Here is a 19,092-nt window from a genome sequence, read left to right on the forward strand (position 1 = left end):
AAGGAACCGGGTCCATCTTTCCTTTTCGAAAAATATATGTTTCGCAATTTACTAAAGATGCCCTTATAGCTTCGGAAATTGACATACACAGCCGGAGCTTTTCCAGATGGGTAATTCAGGGTAATTCGGTCATTCTACTTGCCTTAGGTACGCGACTCAACGGCTAGTTCGAGACGAAGTAGCCTAGAAGGTGGTGAGTTTTGGGGATGGCTCGATTCACCAAATTACCCTTATTATGATGCAAAAGAACACCTAACCAGAAGAACTAGTTTTGAGTAACGACAAGGGTTGTTTCGTCATTATGCAACCTCGTCCGTTTCTTTTTTACTACCGTAGCAAGAAGAATGTGGAGGAGGTGGAATTTTTTTCCAACTCCGTCTCTAACGTGTTGTCCTCCCACCTTTCCCCTTATATATATTTGGCACTCTCCTGGAGCTTCCTCATCTCTCTCTCTCTCTCTTCTGCGTGGCAATATTCTTATATATTTTAGTGTGTCGTGGGTGTTCTTGAGAGAGAGAGAGAGAGAGTTTTGGAGAAGAGAAAGAGAAAGAGAGATGGGGTTGAAAGGAAGGAATCATGTGCTTGTGGTTTTGGTGGCGATAGTGAGTCTCTTGTTGTGCGTTGAAGCTGATCGTGCTCGTCAGTTTCGAGTTGGGGGAAGAGATGGTTGGGTCTCACCACCAGTTGAGCCCTTCAACCAGTGGGCTGGCAGGCAGCGTTTTAAGAAATCAGACACTCTATGTGAGAGCCTCCCTCTCTCTCTCTCTCTCTCTCTCTCTCTCTCTCTCTCTCTCTTGTGGCTGAATTTCACAGGAACTGTTTCTTTTTGTTTTGTTTTTTCGATGAATTAGTCATGTTTCATCCCTGTCTCCTGTGTGGGGCAGACGCGATGATGTTACCCATCAACGGATGGCCAATGCATATCCTTTTTCTTTTAGGGATATCCTCAATTATGGGAGCGTTTAATGCCACAAAACTTGTGAAATGTTGAATTCATGGCTTATCTTTTCTGGTTTCAAATTCTGGGGTGTGACTACCATCTGGAAGGGTTTAAGTACATGCAGTGCTTGGTCCTGTATGTGGGTCCCACTAAAATTCCATGTTGACCGCTTCTTTGTACGTGCTTGCTATGGTCTGTCTGTCCCGCGGGGTCACCAAGTTTGTAGAGATGATGGTACTTACAGAGTTACAGTACCTACCTGCCTCTTGACTCTTGACAAAATTGGGGTTGATTCATTGCATTCATGTGCAGTATATTAGTTCCCACAAGAGTTTTCCCAAGTTTGCCACCTCACATCAATGAGCACCATCATGCTCGTTTGGTCGTATACCTGTCACTAGTCAACCAATTCGTGCAGCTTTTTACTCGTCTTCGATCATTATACTCGTTTGGTTTTCATGAAAAAGGTGACTAAGTTCATGGTTTTTCTACCAACTTTTTTTTTTCGTGTTTTGAAGTTATATAAGGCTTTTAATGTCCGTTATCTCCTAAGTTTAGGATTTTTTTCTGCTAGTTCTTGTTTTCAAGTTGCATCCAAAAACGTTCCTTAGCACTTTAACAATCGGTGCTTAAAATAATTTATTTGTGTATTTTTGCTGTTCTAGTGTTCAAATACAAAGCTGTTGAAGACTCTGTATTGTTGGTGAGCAGTACGGACTACGACAACTGCAACACATCGAGCCCAGTTAAGTCCTTCACAGACGGATATTCAGTGTTCGAATTGGACCGCTCTGGGCCATTTTACTTCATTAGTGGAGCCCCAGGGCACTGTGCGAAAGGCCAGAAGCTCATAGTTGTGGTTCTTGCTGAAAGGCACCCTCCACCCCCTCCTTCTTCTCATCCCCCATCCCTTCCACCAACCATCCACCCTACCCCTCCTAGCCAGCCTCCAACTATCCCTCCTAGTGCAACGCACCCACCTAGCCAACCACCAACCATCGCTCCAAGCCAACCCCCTAGTGCACCGCACCCACCTAGCCAACCACCAACCATCGCTCCAAGCCAACCCCCTAGTGCACCGCACCCACCTAGCCAGCCACCAACCATCGCTCCAAGCCAACCCCCTAGTGCACCGCACCCACCTAGCCAACCACCAACCATTGCTCCAAGCAAACCTCCTAGTGCACCGCACCCACCATCCATTGCACCGAGCCAACCTCCTAGTGCACCACATCCACCTGCTCCTGCTCCAAGCAAAGCTCCTGCACACCCTCCAAGCCACCCACCATCTGTTCCTCCAAGCCATGCTCCTAGTGCACCACCCACACCAAGCCTTGCTCCTGCCCTGCCGGTACCAAGCCCCGCATCTCCTCCCTCACCTTCACCTAAAGAAGGCCCAGCAGAGTCCCCCAGACCTACGGGTTCTTCCTCATCTCTTACATCATGCGCTGGGATTGTGAGCATTATGGTGATGATGATTGGATGGCTGGTGGTGTTTTGAGGTTTAGATGGGGGGGAGGAATACTCTTTTTTTTATCTTGTTACTGTGTAGGATGTTTCTTTATTTTTATGTGCAGGGTATATATAGATGCTGGTATTTTTTTTTCATCTTGAATTCCTTTTGCTGGGAATTACTGTTGAGTCTGATTCTTATGGGTGTTTACTCGACTCGATCGTTCTTGTATGTGATGAAATTCTTATGGGACTCTTTTTTTTTTTAATATCTTGTTACTGTGTAGGATATTTCTTTATTTTTATGCAGATGCTGCTGGTGTTTTTCTTCATCTTGAATTCCTTTTGTTAGGAAAGTTTTAAATTATTAATGGTTACTATCAAAAGTGTTTTGAAAAGTTTAGTCCCATATCTAAGAGAGAAAAGCTTTTCAAGAGGTTTAAATAGAGAGTTTGTAATCTATTCTTTACTTTGGTAAGCCTTGAGTATTTAGGTGGATTGCGGACGTTGCTGCGCATCGTGCAGCAACGGACGCGCTTGACGCGCAATGTGGCGTTTTGATGGCGCACTTTGCACTTCGCACGCTCGCAGCGGTGCGAGGTGCATATGAGGCGCAAATATCCATTTTGATTTTTCGGTTTTGAGACATCTGGCCGTTTGAAAGGTTTTAATAGCATTTATATTGAGTTTAAGGCGCTTTGTGACTGTTGGACGGTTTTGGAGGCCTTTGATTGACAGTCAAAGGTGGGTGACCGTTCAGGTACCTTTCATCCTATTTTCAAACTGTCAGATTTATGGCCTTTAATCTCATTTATCGCAAAACGTTTTGGCCTCTCTAAAAGGTTATAAATATCTTCTATCTTCGTCTTTTGGATATCAGAATTTCTGACTCTCCAGTTTTCTCCTTTCTTTCTTCTCGGTTTGGCTTGCAGAGTTCATGTGTGGGAGAGGTCATCTGTTCTTGCGAAGCAGTGACTCTCTTGAGGTTCAAGCCTAGTTGTATCCTGGGAACTCAGTCGTAACAAAACCCTTTTTCGCATCTTCGGAATTTCCGGAGTGGGGCGATTGAAGTTCTAAAGATAGCGATCTTAAGAACGTGCCTCTAGGCTTGAATTCTCTTTTCTGAAATCCTGTTTTCACTAGGTTGGTATAACACCTTTTGCTGGGAATTACTCTTCAATCTGATTCCTATGGATGTTTACTCGACTCGTTCCTGTATGAGATGAAATTCTTATTGGTTTATTTGTGTTCTCTCTCTCTCCATGATGTTTGGATGTTTTCCCAAATTATCACAGTTAGCTTCACACTCGCACACAGTATAATGAGACTCACTTTTGAATGCGGGAATACCACTTACTCCCAGATGCGTGCAACGTTATAATAATAGAGTGGTTTGAGTGAAAGTACTACGGCATAATTAACAAACTAGCGAAGTGAAATAGACAGTTGAAAACAACTAAGAATAATACCACGAAGACCATGGTTGGTTACCCATGTGATCAGCAGGCTCCTGCGTCAATCTGAAGGCCCAGGATCCAATCCCGCTGGCCATGTTTTATCATGGTTGGGGCACGTAAGGCCCTCAACCTGGTTCTCGGGAAACACAGATCCCATCATTTGAAATAAGATGGGTTTCATCATACATTCAATCCTAACCATCCAATCAATGGCTAAATGGTTCTGCTGGTAGAGGGTCCTTATTCTTTCAACGAATTTATTAGATTAGCTGTTGCTGTTACATGCCTTCAACTAATTAGGGTTTTGAACTTACTACGAGAGCAAGTTCTTTTTTTCTTTGAAAGAGAAGGAAAATTTCAATTTATCAAATAGAGATAAAGAAGCAGAACATAGAACATGAAGGCTGGGAGGTGATGAGTGGTCGCCTCTAGGTCCACAGAAACAGCAAAAAAATTATGGAAATAGAACAAAGCAAACTGCAAATATAGAACTATAAAACTCCACCCTGAGCATATGAAACTACGCGCGATAGTGTGGTCCGACTCTGGGTCCTCCCAACCAAGACAAACCCACTTGTGGCCAAACAAGCGAAGGCATATGGAACACGTCATCCCGAACTAAACATTGAGGTCGGAGAGCTTGGGCTCCCTAACAAAGAGACAAATATTCCTCTCTTTTCCAGATCCTCCACCATGCCCAAAGCAACCACCACTTCCAAACCTTGGCCCACCTTTGAAAGTCTGATCAGGTCCCGTTGACAACGAAACATCCGGACAAATATTCCTCTCTCTCTCTCTCTCTCTCTCTCTCTCTCTCTCTCTCTATATATATATATATATATATATATATATATATATATATATATTAGGCTCTCTTTTCTAGTTCTAACCTGTTGGGCTTCGTAGTTTGAAGTGTTTTATGATAGATATGAACCGTTGGATGTGGTTATCATGCTCCATTTAGTGAAAATCGACCCTTGGATCATGCTTTTTTGACAAAAAAAATTATTTTTTTAGTAAAAAAATTTGATGTCTTTATAGGCATTAATTTTGGATCACCGGAAAAACCTGTAGGTCAGATTTAGGCGACCCAAAAGTTGATTCCCACTAATCAAAACCTATAGATCTCATCTATAGTGTTAGATATGAGAAAAAATAACAAAAAATATAATTTTTGAAGACAAGAAAGAAACCAGCACATTACTCTCTCTCTCTCTATATATATATATATATTGGCTACTAATGAAGCTAATGAGTACAAATCATTATTTTTTTTTTTAAATTATATATTTTTTTGTCGATCAAATGTTACAAATATGATCTACATGGTTTGTTTAGTAGAAAACATGTCTTGAATAATGTGATTATGACTAATAATTAGGTTTTTAAAGGGATAAAAAAAATAACAGCCTACGATGTGACAAAATTTCATAACTCAGATAACATTTTTACATGAGAAAAGCATGAACGTGGCTTGATCCTTAGCAAACAAATCATGTTGAATACATATTGATTTGATATACAACTTGCACCTATGATTTCTAGCTCTTTAGTTACTTACTTTCATTAGTAGCAAATGTTTTTCATATATATAGTTTTTTTTACGGAGTCTAATCCTCTTCTTACAAGAAGTGTAAGAAATACATGGTCTAAGTGAGGGCGGTTCAATTTTCAAATCCCGTGGTGGGATTAATACATTTATGCTTAGTATCCAAGGGAGACGGTTGCTATGCTTTTCTATGGGGTATGTTCCTCTTCTTACAAGTGTAAGAAGAGAAAGGATTGCTAAATGAGGGGGGCATATCAATTGTTCAAATCCCATTGGATTGATGGACTTATGCTTTTTAAGTACTTAAGGGCTTGTTTGATGACTTATTCAAGATTGGACAGAATGAATGAACAAAACGAACAGAACACACGTTCTATCTATTCTATAACAACTATACCAAGTCCAACATTTATTTTGATCATACACCGAGGTTGTGTTCTTTATGTACGATTGTTTGATTTATGTTGTGCGGACAACTTTAACGCACATGAACAATGAGTCAGATAACTTTTTTTCGATTCACCAACCAATATTGATGTTTTAACATATTTATTATGGATTTTGAATTGAATCTATAGAGTTAACTCTATCAACTAGAGGAACAGAGAGCATCATAATCCTACAACAACAGAGAGGGATATGTGCATAGGAAGAAAGTTCAGAGAGTGCAGAGGATCGTAAAAAAGGATGCTTGCAGCCTAGGTTTGAGGATTGTCGAAAAGACGTTGGTAACAATGTCCAAAAGACGTTGGTAACAATGTCGAAAGGACAGGTGTCATCTTTCATCCTTCATGTTTTTTTTAAAGGCAAGCTTGAGTCATAGTGAACGTGATATTTACATGGCTATTTATCATGAAAAAACCATGTATTTTTATTTTTAAATAATTTTTTATTAATATTTTCTTATAAAAAACATTTTTATTATTTTTATTGCTGAGATTTGGCCGAAAAAAATGTGAGATTTTGCCTGAAAAGGTTTGTCACTATGGCTGGGGTTAGGCAGACCCCTACCAGTTATACAACTATACCATTGGGTTTTGAACGTGCAACGTCCCGACACAATGTGACGTGCACTATCTAGTCCTACCAGACAAGCCGAGCCGCCGTTGGTTCATCCTTCTTTATTTATGTACAGACTATTATCTCTTACACCTTGCTAATTAATTTCATATTTTGCTGTAAGAATAGCAATGAAATAGCCTGCAAACTGGTTCAAATAGTTGCCCATTGATTCAGACAGTATATTGAAGGAGAAAACACGAGAGCTCTGTACATCACTTTGCTTAAGAAAATTAAGTTGGTCATAGATAGGAAAAGCAAAAGAAAAAGAAAACTTAAAAGAAAAAGAAAAAGCAAAAGAAAATTCTTTCTTTTTAAGTGTTGAGGAGTGTGGAGTGATTGCACAAATATTTGTGCATTAAGCACCTTATTGCTCTTCATCAGGCCTTGGGCTCAACAACTGACAGGCCCTATCTCCAAAAATGAAAGATGATAAGGTGCTTAATGCACAAATATTTGTGCAATCATATTGCACCGGATCTTTTCACCGAGTGTGTGGGTGTGAGAGAGAGGTTCACATATGTTATGCGTGTAAGCTGGATATAGGACTGGATAAGTTCGACTGGATCCAGCTTATTCCTTGGAGCTAGATATACGTCTGGATATTTACTTAGAATGTGAAGATCAAGGTCAAATCACACCCGGCAAAAACTTTACCTAGTGGACCTTTATCTTCCATATTAGCTTTCTATAAAGATTAATACTCAATATGCTAACCTCACAGAAAAACAGGACCCTAATATAGGAGTTCCCTTTACAGGGCTGTTCATCGGGTGTTCCACCAAATCCGAACTTCAATTTATGAGCATAGGTAGGGCTAGTAAATGAACCGAGAAGATCATGGCTTGGTTCGGTTCAGCTCATCAAGAACTTGTTCATGATCCATTAGTATAGTTGGCAAGCCAAGCAATGAGCAGCTCATTTAGCTTATATGAGTCGAGCCCGAGGTGTCTTTGACACAACTTGGCTTGGGAGAGCTCATATAGATAAAAAAAATATTTTTTTTATGATTTTAAGAGATATATAAATATATAAAGCTGCATAAAATATATATACTAAGGGAGGGATGTGTGAAAAATATATACAAAAGATATGAACTATCAAGTGCAATATATATATATATATATATATATATATATATATATTAGGATAAAGGTTGGGTGGATGAAATGGAAGAGTGCAACTGAAGTATTGTGCGATCGTAGAATGCCATTGCGGTTGAAGGGAAAGTTTTATAGGACAACTATTAGGCCCGCTTTACTATATGGTACGGAATGTTGGGCTGCCAAGAGACATCATATTCAAAAAATGAGTGTAGCTGAGATGCATATGCTGAGATGGATGTGTGAAAATACAATAAAAGATAAGATTCAGAACGAGGAGATACGTAAGAAGGTAGGCGTTGCACCCATTGAAAATAAGATGAGAGAGAATCGTTTACGGTGGTTTGGACATATTCGGCGAAGGCCTAATGATGCTCCGGTTAGAAGGATGGAGAAATGGGAAAATATATTAGTTAAAAGAGGTTGGGGTAGGCCTAGGAAGACATGGATGAAGGTGATAAGAAAGGATATGATTGCTTTGAACCTCAACGAGGACATGGCATTGGATAGAAATGATTAGAGGAGAAGGATTCATGTGGAAGACCCAGAATGATTTTTTTTTGTTCAAATTGCCGACCCCAATTGTTTTGGGATGAAGGCGTAGTTTTTGTTGTTATATATATATATATATATATATATATATATATATATATATATATATATATATATATATATAACATGAAATGTTTTTACACGAGCTAGCTCGTGTTCAGCTTGTTTCATTAAGAAACTAGCGAACTTGTTAAACATGAACTGAGTCACGAGCTCAATCCACTAGTAAACAAGTCGACCCTGAACATGATTTGTTCAGTTCGTTCGACTTGTTTACCAGCCCTAGACATAGGCATAAAAAATACCAGACAACACCCAACCTGAGTAATATGCAGGCTGAATTGGAGTTATAATTTTTGTGACCCAAGAAAACCTGCATCCCGCGTGGCTAGAGGGTAATTGTGAAGGTGCTGAGATGAAAGCACAAGATCAAACCCCATTGGTGCACGACTATGTTCGTAGCTTTTAGAGGTGGGCCACGTAAGGCAGGGTGGTCATAGGGCGCCACCTAATTTTTTTCTCTCTTTCGAAAGGGTTCCTTGTCATAAAAAAAAAGTACAACTAGTTATAGTTGGGTGAGTTTGGATACACCTTGATGGTTTAGATGGCCAACACTTTTACAACCCTCACTTTTAAGGGAACATTTAAAGTGAGAAAGATAAAGGAAAAGTGAAGATAGGAAGAAAAAATGTGTGATTTTTTCACTGTTCTAAACAAGAGAGTTTTTCTAAAACGTACACTTTTTAATAGGAAACATTCATCCAAGAGGGTGAAGGAGTTTCCTACCAGGAGAAAATGTTGATTTACACTTTCCACCACTCATCTCACCGCATCTTACCACCACCACCCACCATCTCACCGTCACCATCACCACCACCACCAGGTTCGATGATGACATCTGCCACGTCTACAACAGCCACTTGGGGGAGTTTCTCGATGAGAGTGCCTCCCAAATTGGATTTGACAACTATCGGCTAGAGGAGTCAGCGGATGAGGGGAAGATGGCGAGGGCGATCCGCAGAAAAGGATTGTGAGGTGGATCCAGGTTATCAAGCTTGTCGTTCGGGTGCACTTCCCGACCAAATCTTCGTCAAATTCCCATTGGTTGCTAGGTTCTGCTTACATGAGGGTATTGGATCTTCATTGTTCGAGTGTGCTCCATGAGGGTTTGGATTATGTGGGAGGGCTTGTAGACCAAACGGCATGCACTCTGGAGCTTCTAGTAAGCAATTTGGAGAGCAAATCGAAGGTGTACAAAGACCCATCACAAAGATGCCTCTTGTTTCTTGTTGAACAATTTGATGTACATAGCGAGCAAAATGAGGGATTAACAGGGGCTGAAGAGAGAAGATGAGGAAGAAGAACCATCAACCCCACCAATTTCTCTTCTTTTCTTTCCTTCATTTTTTTAACATTTTCCTTTTTATCTTTCTCATGCTACACAAACAAATGAAAAAATTTCAGTTAGAAAAATTATCATATCAAAACTTCTCATAGGCAAAATTTTCTTTTCCTATGAGAGTTTTTCTTGCTTCCAAACATACTCTAAGGGCACTTTTTTGTTGCTCCTTTAAAAAGTGATTCAGAATGGAATGGTGTCTCATGTGATTCTCAATCTCACTCAAATTAGAAAGTGACTCATTTGCAAAGGCAAATGAGATTCAGTTTCTCACAATTAAGTTACCTCTTTATGTGAGGTTGAGACCCATGTGATTGATTCTGAATCATTCTTAAAAGAGCAACATACGTGTCGTAAATATAGTTCTTTTAACTTGATTATTGGAGACTAAGGGTATGTTTGATGGCTTGTTCAGGGTTGGATGAAATGAACAAAAAGAACGGAACAAAACATTTGTTTTGTTCGTTCTATAACAACCGTTCCAAGTCCAATGTTTGTTTGGACCGTACTCAAATGCTATGTCCCAAGTGTTCGTTCTTTGATGATGATGTGCCGACAACTTGAGCAATCAAGGATAATGGGTTGAATTACTTTGTTTTGGATCGTATAATCCGATCTGTTTGCCATTTTACATGTTTTAACAAATTTATTATGATTTTTTGCCCGGATATGAATCCAATTACGAAATTATATCTAAAATCTTAAATTTTTGCTCAAAATATGAATTTGGAAGTAGATTTTTGCCCCAAATATGAATTTTGAATAAGATTTTTTGCCCCCAATATGGTTTTTTGCTTTGAATATGGATCTCAAATTGAATTTTTGCCTCAAATATGAATCTCAAATTGGATTTTGCCCAAAATATGAATCTTGAATTTGACATTTGCCTCGAATATAGATCTCTAATTGGATTCACTGCTTTTAAAAGTATGCAGACCTACTTCCTTAACATTAATTTGATGATGAATACATAATGTTTGAAAAAGTAGGCAACATGCTTGCTGCATTTTTTTCAATATCAGCTATGGGAAGTCAATAACCTTGTGCCATGCAATGGGCTCATGACACCACTGAACATAATTGGATGAGAGACTATCCTACAAGTACCTCCACCCGCCTGATCAATTATTCTCCAAGCACTAAATTTATAATGTAGATTTATGAAAATGATCCATGGTATGATTTCCACTTAAGTTGGTTTATCCTCGACAAGTTTAATAATAGAGTGGTTGATTTGCAAGTGGATGACAACCATGACTAAAATTTGATATACCTCAACCATCAACTAACTGCAAATATGAATCAGAATCTTAGAAGAATTATTGAAAAAGAAAAAAAAAGATTGAGAGCTCTACCAATCCACCATACTTAAAAATGCTTACGATCAGCAAAGAAGACTTTACAAAAGGAAACTTTGTCTTCAGTCATATTTGTGCTTTCATGGTTTTTATCTTGGTTTCATAATCAGCACAAAAAAATGGATACTATATATATTGAATTAACCATACAACATTAATCTGTGCCACACAGATACTCTTTTTATTCATATAATGAATCCTTTAATATACTAGTCGCATTGAGAACTTAAAAAATAACAGTAAACAGATCATGAATTGGTTGCCAACTAAGCAAATCATGGTTAATCATCATATTAGATAAGTACAACTAGAAATATTATATCATACAATGGGTGTTTATAAAAGCCAATAATCAATTGTATTACCAAAGGTATACATCAAATGATAAGTTATAGTAGAAGAAGATTAAACTTTCTTTTTGTATTGTAAACTGAACGTTAGAGGGATCATTTACCAACAAACTGATGAATTTATGTTTGTATTAGACAACTACAATCATGAACAAGTCCACTCACAGAATATATAAGCTATGTTAACTCAAAATCTTGAAGCAAACTCACTCAATTTTCTAAAGATCTATTTTGTAATATTTTACACGCTTGTTCTACAGAAATATAATCACACCACAACTTTGTTTCTCATAATGAGCCAGAACTTTTATGTGTTGTGCTTCTTTCCGGGTCATAGAGAGCAATTTTGCATCAGCTTAAAAGACATCTTTTGTGTTTATGTAATTTACATGCCAACAACATAAAAAATGAAGAACCCCCAAAAAGAAAAGAGAAAGAAAAAAAAATCACAATTCCTAACTACACATGCATCCAACCACCAAGCTTCTATATTGCTACACACATACATCCAACCACCAAAACGCATAAAATTCAACAACTAAAATCCATGATCAAAACCAACATCAGACACCCCACAAATTCTCAACCAAAACATCATACAGACCATGAATGATGAAACAAACTTCAAAGAAAACACAAAAACAAAGAGGAAAAAAAAAACGAAAGGAGAGGAAATTTTTTTAACATAATTTCTCAATCCAGATAATGGCAGGTTTGACATTAAAGAGAGAAGGAACAGGGGAAAAAAATGAAAAAACATAAATGGGGTCTTTGGCAAGATGGGTCAAGCAACTTTGGGAGAGTGGGGGACTATGTCGAGTGAGAAAGAGACTCCAGCGAATGGGGTCTCTGGAGGGCTGGGTCAGGCGAGTTTGGGGTCTCTGGAGAGCAGGAGACTCTAGCGAATGGGGACTAGTGATCAGGGTCCAACGACTCACAGTGAGCCTGAGGCAGTAGCGGCAGCGGTGGCGACCGACAAAGGAGAGGTGAGGGTTCTCTGGCGAGGCACCGTGAGGGTTCAACGTCAGGCAACCAATATACTAGTATGGAGGAATCAATTCCCTCTCGATGAGAGAGACAAGAGTGAGGAGAGAGACGAGAGGAACCCTTCTCGATGAGAGAGAGAGAGGAGAGTGATGAGAAAAAAGAGCGAGTGAGAAGGTGGGCAACTACAAGCTTTTTAGGGCATCGACGGGTTGGATCGTTGCTGCAATGCGAGGAGGTCGGCATCAGTGTCGGATTCCAATGAAATTTCAGAGGGAAGGATCGAAATTAGGGAAACGAAGGAGAGGAGGAGGATGGGTTGAGCTATTTTTCACAGAGAGAGATGCATCAACGGGCGTGGCATGCCCATCGATACATTTTTTTTCATCCCCTCCATTCTTGTTCATTTTGTAACAGGGGGGAGGTGGATCGAAAATCAGGTACTAATATGGACACGGTGGACACACAGAACACCGTATGTCGCATCCAATGTTTGTTGAAAATCATCGTTCTCAGCGTGATTTTCGTATGAATAACGCTGAGAACAGCACATCAAACATGCCCTAAGGGAGCATTGGGAGCAAAGCTAGTGATCGGGCTCGAGTACCTGACAAGGTATTTGGGCTCCAAAACACAACACATATCTTTCCATGCATGTTAACAATATTTCTTTTATTTGGTAAACACAACCAGCTATTTTCAAAAGAGATTTTATATGCAGGGGTGGTTCATGATTAGCATGCAGTTCCACTATTGATGGTCATCCATCTCAATATTTCTTGAGATGGACACCACACCCATCCCTTGAAATGCCAAGATGATTACCTGTCAACCAGGTCCTGGATGTCCACTATGCAGCGATGCTACATACAGTGTGAATACTCTTCAAAATAGCTAATATATGTAGGGTGATAACAACTATTTTTTAAAATCGCTTTTCTATTTCACCAATTTTCAAGAGAAATTTGCTGCTTAACTTTATGGATTTCCAAAATCACTAGCACGTTTCAATGACTTGCAAAATAAAATAAAATGGTTAATGATGTCTACGACACATAACCGATAATTGGATCCTGGCGCTTTTTCTTTTTTAATATTTACATTGAGAAACTAACCTCAGGAACATATACCTAGCCGCGCTAGCTTTGCTGCTTGTGATCACTGTCTTGGCAGTGTAGCATACCTTTTGTCACCAGGGAGTCACCATTCTTAGGCTTGCGCAAAGGGTGCCACCCATAAATGTTGCAACATTTGGATGTTTACACATAAATATACAGGGTTAGACCTTGGACCAGCCCTGCAAATTGATGGATGAGGCATAACCTCTTTATGGGTGCTCCACTCGTCCAAGCAATAGGGTTAAGACTTAAGTCAGCCTATTGCGCCTATTGCCTAACTCTATCACAAGCCTAGGAATGGCAGTGGACTGAAAGAAAATAAGGCCCTGCCCCGTCTTGCCTTGTTTGAATCAGGGATGGAGGACATGAAACAAGAATGGAGGTAGAGATGGAGGTTAAAAACAAAACCCGTGTAGGGATGGACTTACGATATCTCCCTAAAATGCCTCGAATTTTCAAAACAAAACTAAGTTGAAAATTTTATAAATTTTTTTTTTGCAACGAAACTTAGAAAATGTTTTAGCAGCAGAAATAGATGATAATGAGTCATCAATTTTAGAAAACTTCAGGCAAGTCAAAGGTATGTGGTCAAGCACTCATTGACTATAAAGGTGTTTCATTTATCAAAACAACTTATTTATTACAAACATCATTGCTTGGAAATACAATATTTAGTTTTATAAAAAAAGTAGTACACCACTGTCTAGAGAAACCTTGAAACTCGATGTTGACTTGCTCCGTATATTGCATTGCAGGTTCAACACCTGAAATCCCAATTAAACAGAAGTCAGAACAACTGTTGGTCTGGTAAGCAGGCATTCATCCACAGATTCAAACACGTATTAAATCATGAAAATGCACAGACCACTCAGGGTCACAATTCACAACAACAACGCTCAAGTATTCATGACTTAGGGTATATCGCGAAAGCCTCCTTAGGGCTACGAGTTGAACATTTCACTCAAGTCTCCATGACTTGACATGAGCCTCTTCAAGGCCTCAATTAAACTCTTTCGGATCTCAATTGGAATATTGAGCTCAATTCTTCACAACTTAGCACATTTGTATCTCACGAACCAAAGTGCAAAGTTCTCAAGCTTCACTTAGTCGTGCAAATACCATATGAGTCTTTGCCCTATTGGTCTAGTAGTATACCGATCATGACACATTTCTCAAGGTTATGCAGGACTTGACAGAACAATGTTCATTCATTCATACATTCATTCATCGCTGAACCTAAAACTAATGCATTGTTTTAATATTAACATGTTCACCCCTTGGTACGTGGAAGAAGCTTGAACTCGAACATCAATACGACATTTTGGAGATTCATTATTCTATGTATTTTAGATATCCTAGAGGCCTATTGATCCTGTCCATGATAGGGTGATAGAACTCATACCGGGATAACCCTAACAGGCCAGGTCGGATGCATCCTCTACTGCAGTAGTTGGGTTCAATCCTTCTATATTTAAAGATAAAGATGACCTCCATACCTCCTGAATGACGGGAGGCGCCTTGAACTCTTTGGTTCATAATAAATACGTGTCACTCACAGATGTACCATCACCATCTACTACGATGAGCAATAGTCCTCAAGGGGTCTGTTGGTCTAACCATTACTTATCACACTATAACAAAGCAGTAGATTAGCGACGACCACATTCCGTCGCTAATCCGTCGCTAACAGACATAGCGACGACTAGGTGACGGTATGCTTACGTCGCAAATTTTTCGACGCTAACTGGCGACGGATTTATTCCGTCGCCAAGTCCGTCGCTAATTGCGACAGACTAACGAGCGTTGTATTCTGTGGCCAATCCGCCGATACTAAACGGCGACCACGGCTTGTCGACGGATTTACGTTCGTCGCTATGTCGTCGCTAGATTTATATGAATAGCGACGGATGGTTCCGTCTCTAATCCGTCGCAAACACGAAAAAAAATAAATTTTTTTTTTTGAAAATTAAATACCGAGAATGGTACAATTTATATTTTCTGTAAATAAAAAACAAAGCACACAAAAAATTCCATATAAAAAGAATCTACAATAATTAATCGTTCCACCTTAAAATTAACAAGTTTAATTATTTACAATTCAACAATTACAATTAGGAAACATAAAAAATAGAACTTCTTCAACACAGTTCTCTAATCATTGCCAAGATTTTGTGCGTCTTCTTGTTCATTGCCTTTATCTGTTCCTTCAGCTCCGCTACGCTGATTATCGCTAGCAGCCTACACAAGAAAAGAACAGTCAATATTCATAAACAAAATATAATGAAATAAATTACACACTATATGTGATTTTATCATGTGCTCATGTGTGTGCTAAGGCTGACAAAAAGTTATATATGTGATTCTATCATGCTCATATGTGTGCTAAAGCAGTCAAAAAATTGAATATGTGATTAAAGCATGTTCATATATGTTTTAAGGCAGCTAGAAAAAACTTTATATGTGATTCTACTATGCTCAGATCTGCTTTAAGGCAGGCAAAAAACTATATATGTGATTCGATCATGCTCGTATGTGTGCTAAGGCAATCAAAAATTTGAATATGTGATTATAGCATGCTCATATGTGCTCTAAGCCAGGCAAAGCAAAAAAAGTTATATGTGATTCTATCATAAATGATATATGTTCTAAGGCAGTAAAAAACTCTATATGTGATTTGTGCATGCTCATATGTGTTTTAAGGTAGTCAAAAAATTGAATATGTGATTATAACATGCTCAAATGTGTTCTTAGGCAGTCAAAAAATTGAATGTGATTATAGCATGCTCATATGTGCTCTAAGTCAGGCAAAAAAACTTTATATGTGATTATAGCATGCTCATATGTGCTCTAAGGCAATCAAAAAAGTCTATATGTGATTCTATCATGCTCATATGTGTGTTAAGGCAGTCAAAAAACTGAATATGTGATTATAGCATGCTCATATGTGTTCTTAGGCAGTCAAAAAACTGAATATGTGATTATAGCATGCTCATATGTGTTCTAAGGCAGTCAAAAAAACTTTATATGTGATTCTATCATGCTCATATGTGTTCTTAGGCAGTCAAAAAACTGAATATGTGATTATAGCATGCTCATATGTGCTCTAAGGCAGGCAAAAAAATTTATATGTGATTATAGCATGCTCATATGTGCTCTAAGGCAATAAAAAAACTTTATATGTTATTATAGCATGCTCATATGTGCTCTAAGGTAGGCAAAAAACTCTATATGTGATTCTATCATGCTCATATGTGCTCTAAGGCAGACAAAAAGTTATATATGTGATTCGATTATGCTCATATGTGTTCTAAGGCAGACAAAAAACTGAATATGTGATTATACCTGAGAGAGACCTGGAATCGAAGATCCCCTGTTCAGAACAAGATTTTTGATCTCATTTCGGAGAAAGGGGGCGATGGTGTCATTGAAGTAGTTATTCAGTGATTCTGTAACGATCTGGCGTACATCATCACCGGAAAGAATAGTCTGCTGCTTGGAGCTTATGTCGGCGCAAGAAGTCTGTGAGCCGTAACTGGAAGATGCAATAACTAGTGAAGTGTCCATATTACTCCCAAACCCGAACACGCGACCTTTTTTGGGTTCACCTGCTGCAGTCACCCAGACTGTATGATTAAATGATGGATGTTGAGTAGCGTCATCGCCATATCGCTCTACCATCTGTTGCTTATATGCCTCCTACAAAATAATGTTTAAAGTATTCATTAATAATTAATGATAACATTATGATAACTTGCATATATATTGCAATGATTATTAATAGAATAAATACATACCGTTGTCGTTCTCGCCTTCTCTGATACGAAGACTCCCGTGGTCTTCCGTTTATGTGTTTCAACAAACACATCCTTATATGGTACATTGCCTCCTTTTTCTGCTTCCTGCGAAGTTAAATGACAAAAGATTTAGTACACAAGTTTGCAACAATACTTATAAAATTAATATTATATATTGATGAGTTACCATTTTCTTCAGGTGGCTCCCAAATGTCTTAGATCCACCTGTGTGTAGATGGGCTTTGAGCATCTTCGATCGATTTTGTGCAGCCTTCGCAGAGCGATTTCTAAATGCATCTCCCGCCCACTTATCGCACATTTCATCCCAGTAATCTCTCTTGATAGTAATAGGGCCGTGGCCCTTCCATAGTAATGGATCATCTACTACGTCAGATGTTTTTTTTGCTGCAGTCTTCATAGTATGCAGCATGTCTGCAAATCGATTGGCAGCCACCTTCTGCCACACCTTCCTTGCATCATTTTTTTCCACCGTAGTTGCGAAGCGATTCGAAGCCTACAAATATTTTCAGAAAGTTAGTAAACATTACTTAAATAAATTAAATATGAAACACATTAACTATAAGGAACAATTGTATACTGTGAATGAGGACCACAATCTGTCTAACACCTCCTTTGGGTACTCTTTCCATTGAGCAACTGGTCCTGGTAGATTTTGAAAAAGTGAATTCCTAATCTCCCGTACTACTTCTTGTGGCTCAAACCTCGTGCTGCACATGAATTGTTACACAGTAAATATCAATATAAAATATTTATAAGATATGCAATAATTGAAAACAAAATACTTACGGTCGATTATCGATATACACTATTCGAATGAGTCTTCTTGTGCCAGACTGAGAAGACTCTGCTTCCTGTGTTGGCTCCTGACTTGTGTGAACGGATGATCGCTGGGTAGAAATCGACGATGGCACTCAAACTAGCAAAGCTTCCTTCCATGCCTCAATCTAAAAGCTTTGGAATCCTCCATGCAGTACAGACAAGCCAACCTCCCATGTGTGCTTCAACCATATAGCATACCATATGCAAGGAAGTCACTGATTGTCCATAGAACAACGGCCTTCATGTTGAGATTTTGTTTTTTGTGGGCATCATACGTGGTAACACCGTCATCCCACAATATTTTTAGTTGATCAATCAATGACCTTAAATATACATCAAGATTTTGGCCAAGTGAGGTCGGACCAGGGATCAACAGAGACAAAAAAAGATTTGGACGTTTCATACACAAGCTTGGTGAAAGGTTGTATGGAGTTACAAATACTGGCCAACATGAGTATGGAGTTGATCTACCCCCAAATGGATTAAATCCATTTGTACATAGACCGAGTCTAACATTTCACACTTTCATTGCGAAGTTCTGATAAGTACAATCAAAGTGCTTCCAAGCTTCAGCGTCAACAGGATGCGTGATCTTGTCTTCATCGTGTCGAACTTTATTTGCATGTCATCTCATGTGTTTAGCTGTCCTTGAAGACATATACAATCGTTGCAATCTAGGAGTGATAGGAAAATAGGGAAGCGACTTGTATGAAACTTCCTTTGATCCCGTGCTACCATTGCCTCTTGTCTTTGGCTTGAACCGAGGATGCCCACATGACGAGCATGATATATTGTTTTCCTGATCCTTGAAATACAACATGCAGTGATTTGGACAAGCATCTATCTTTTTATACCCCATACCTAGAGCGTTGACCATAACTTTCGCACGATAGAAATTTTGTGGCAATTTCTCATCTTTGGGCAACATACTCTTCACAATCATGCATAAACGGTCAAAACATGATTGACTCAAATTATACTCGGACTTCAAATTCATTAGTTGAAGAACTGCAGACAAGATAGTGTGACTCTCACAACCGTTCCAAAGTGGCTAATCAGCATCTCTAAGTAAATTATAAAATCTACTAGCTGCATCGTTTGGTGATTCTTCATCTACTGCAGTTCTTACATCACTAG

At 38.9% G+C, this 19,092-nt stretch overlaps 1 protein-coding gene across 1 annotated transcript; it reads left to right on the forward strand.

The window, feature by feature from the left end:
• The first annotated feature begins 452 nt into the window (after positions 1–452).
• LOC149843471 (uncharacterized) lies at positions 453–2,524 on the forward strand. The gene is made up of 2 exons (XM_090001844.1): positions 453–741; positions 1,606–2,524. The coding sequence occupies exons 1-2, from the start codon at positions 555–557 to the stop codon at positions 2,439–2,441; spliced, it is 1,023 nt and encodes a 340-aa protein (XP_089857970.1). The 5' UTR covers positions 453–554; the 3' UTR covers positions 2,442–2,524.
• Positions 2,525–19,092: the final 16,568 nt, after the last annotated feature.

Source organism: Nuphar pumila, chromosome 3 (assembly GCF_984573655.1).
Source record: "Nuphar pumila chromosome 3, dmNupPumi1.hap1.1, whole genome shotgun sequence".
Lineage (NCBI taxonomy): Eukaryota > Viridiplantae > Streptophyta > Magnoliopsida > Nymphaeales > Nymphaeaceae > Nuphar > Nuphar pumila.

Bases quoted from the DNA above. Each gene is read 5' to 3' on its own strand.
- LOC149843471 (XM_090001844.1), top strand. From the start codon at position 555: ATGGGGTTGAAAGGAAGGAATCATGTGCTTGTGGTTTTGGTGGCGATA. The intron at 742-1,605 runs GTGAGAGCCTCC...TTGCTGTTCTAG, and splicing joins TAAGAAATCAGACACTCTAT to TGTTCAAATACAAAGCTGTT.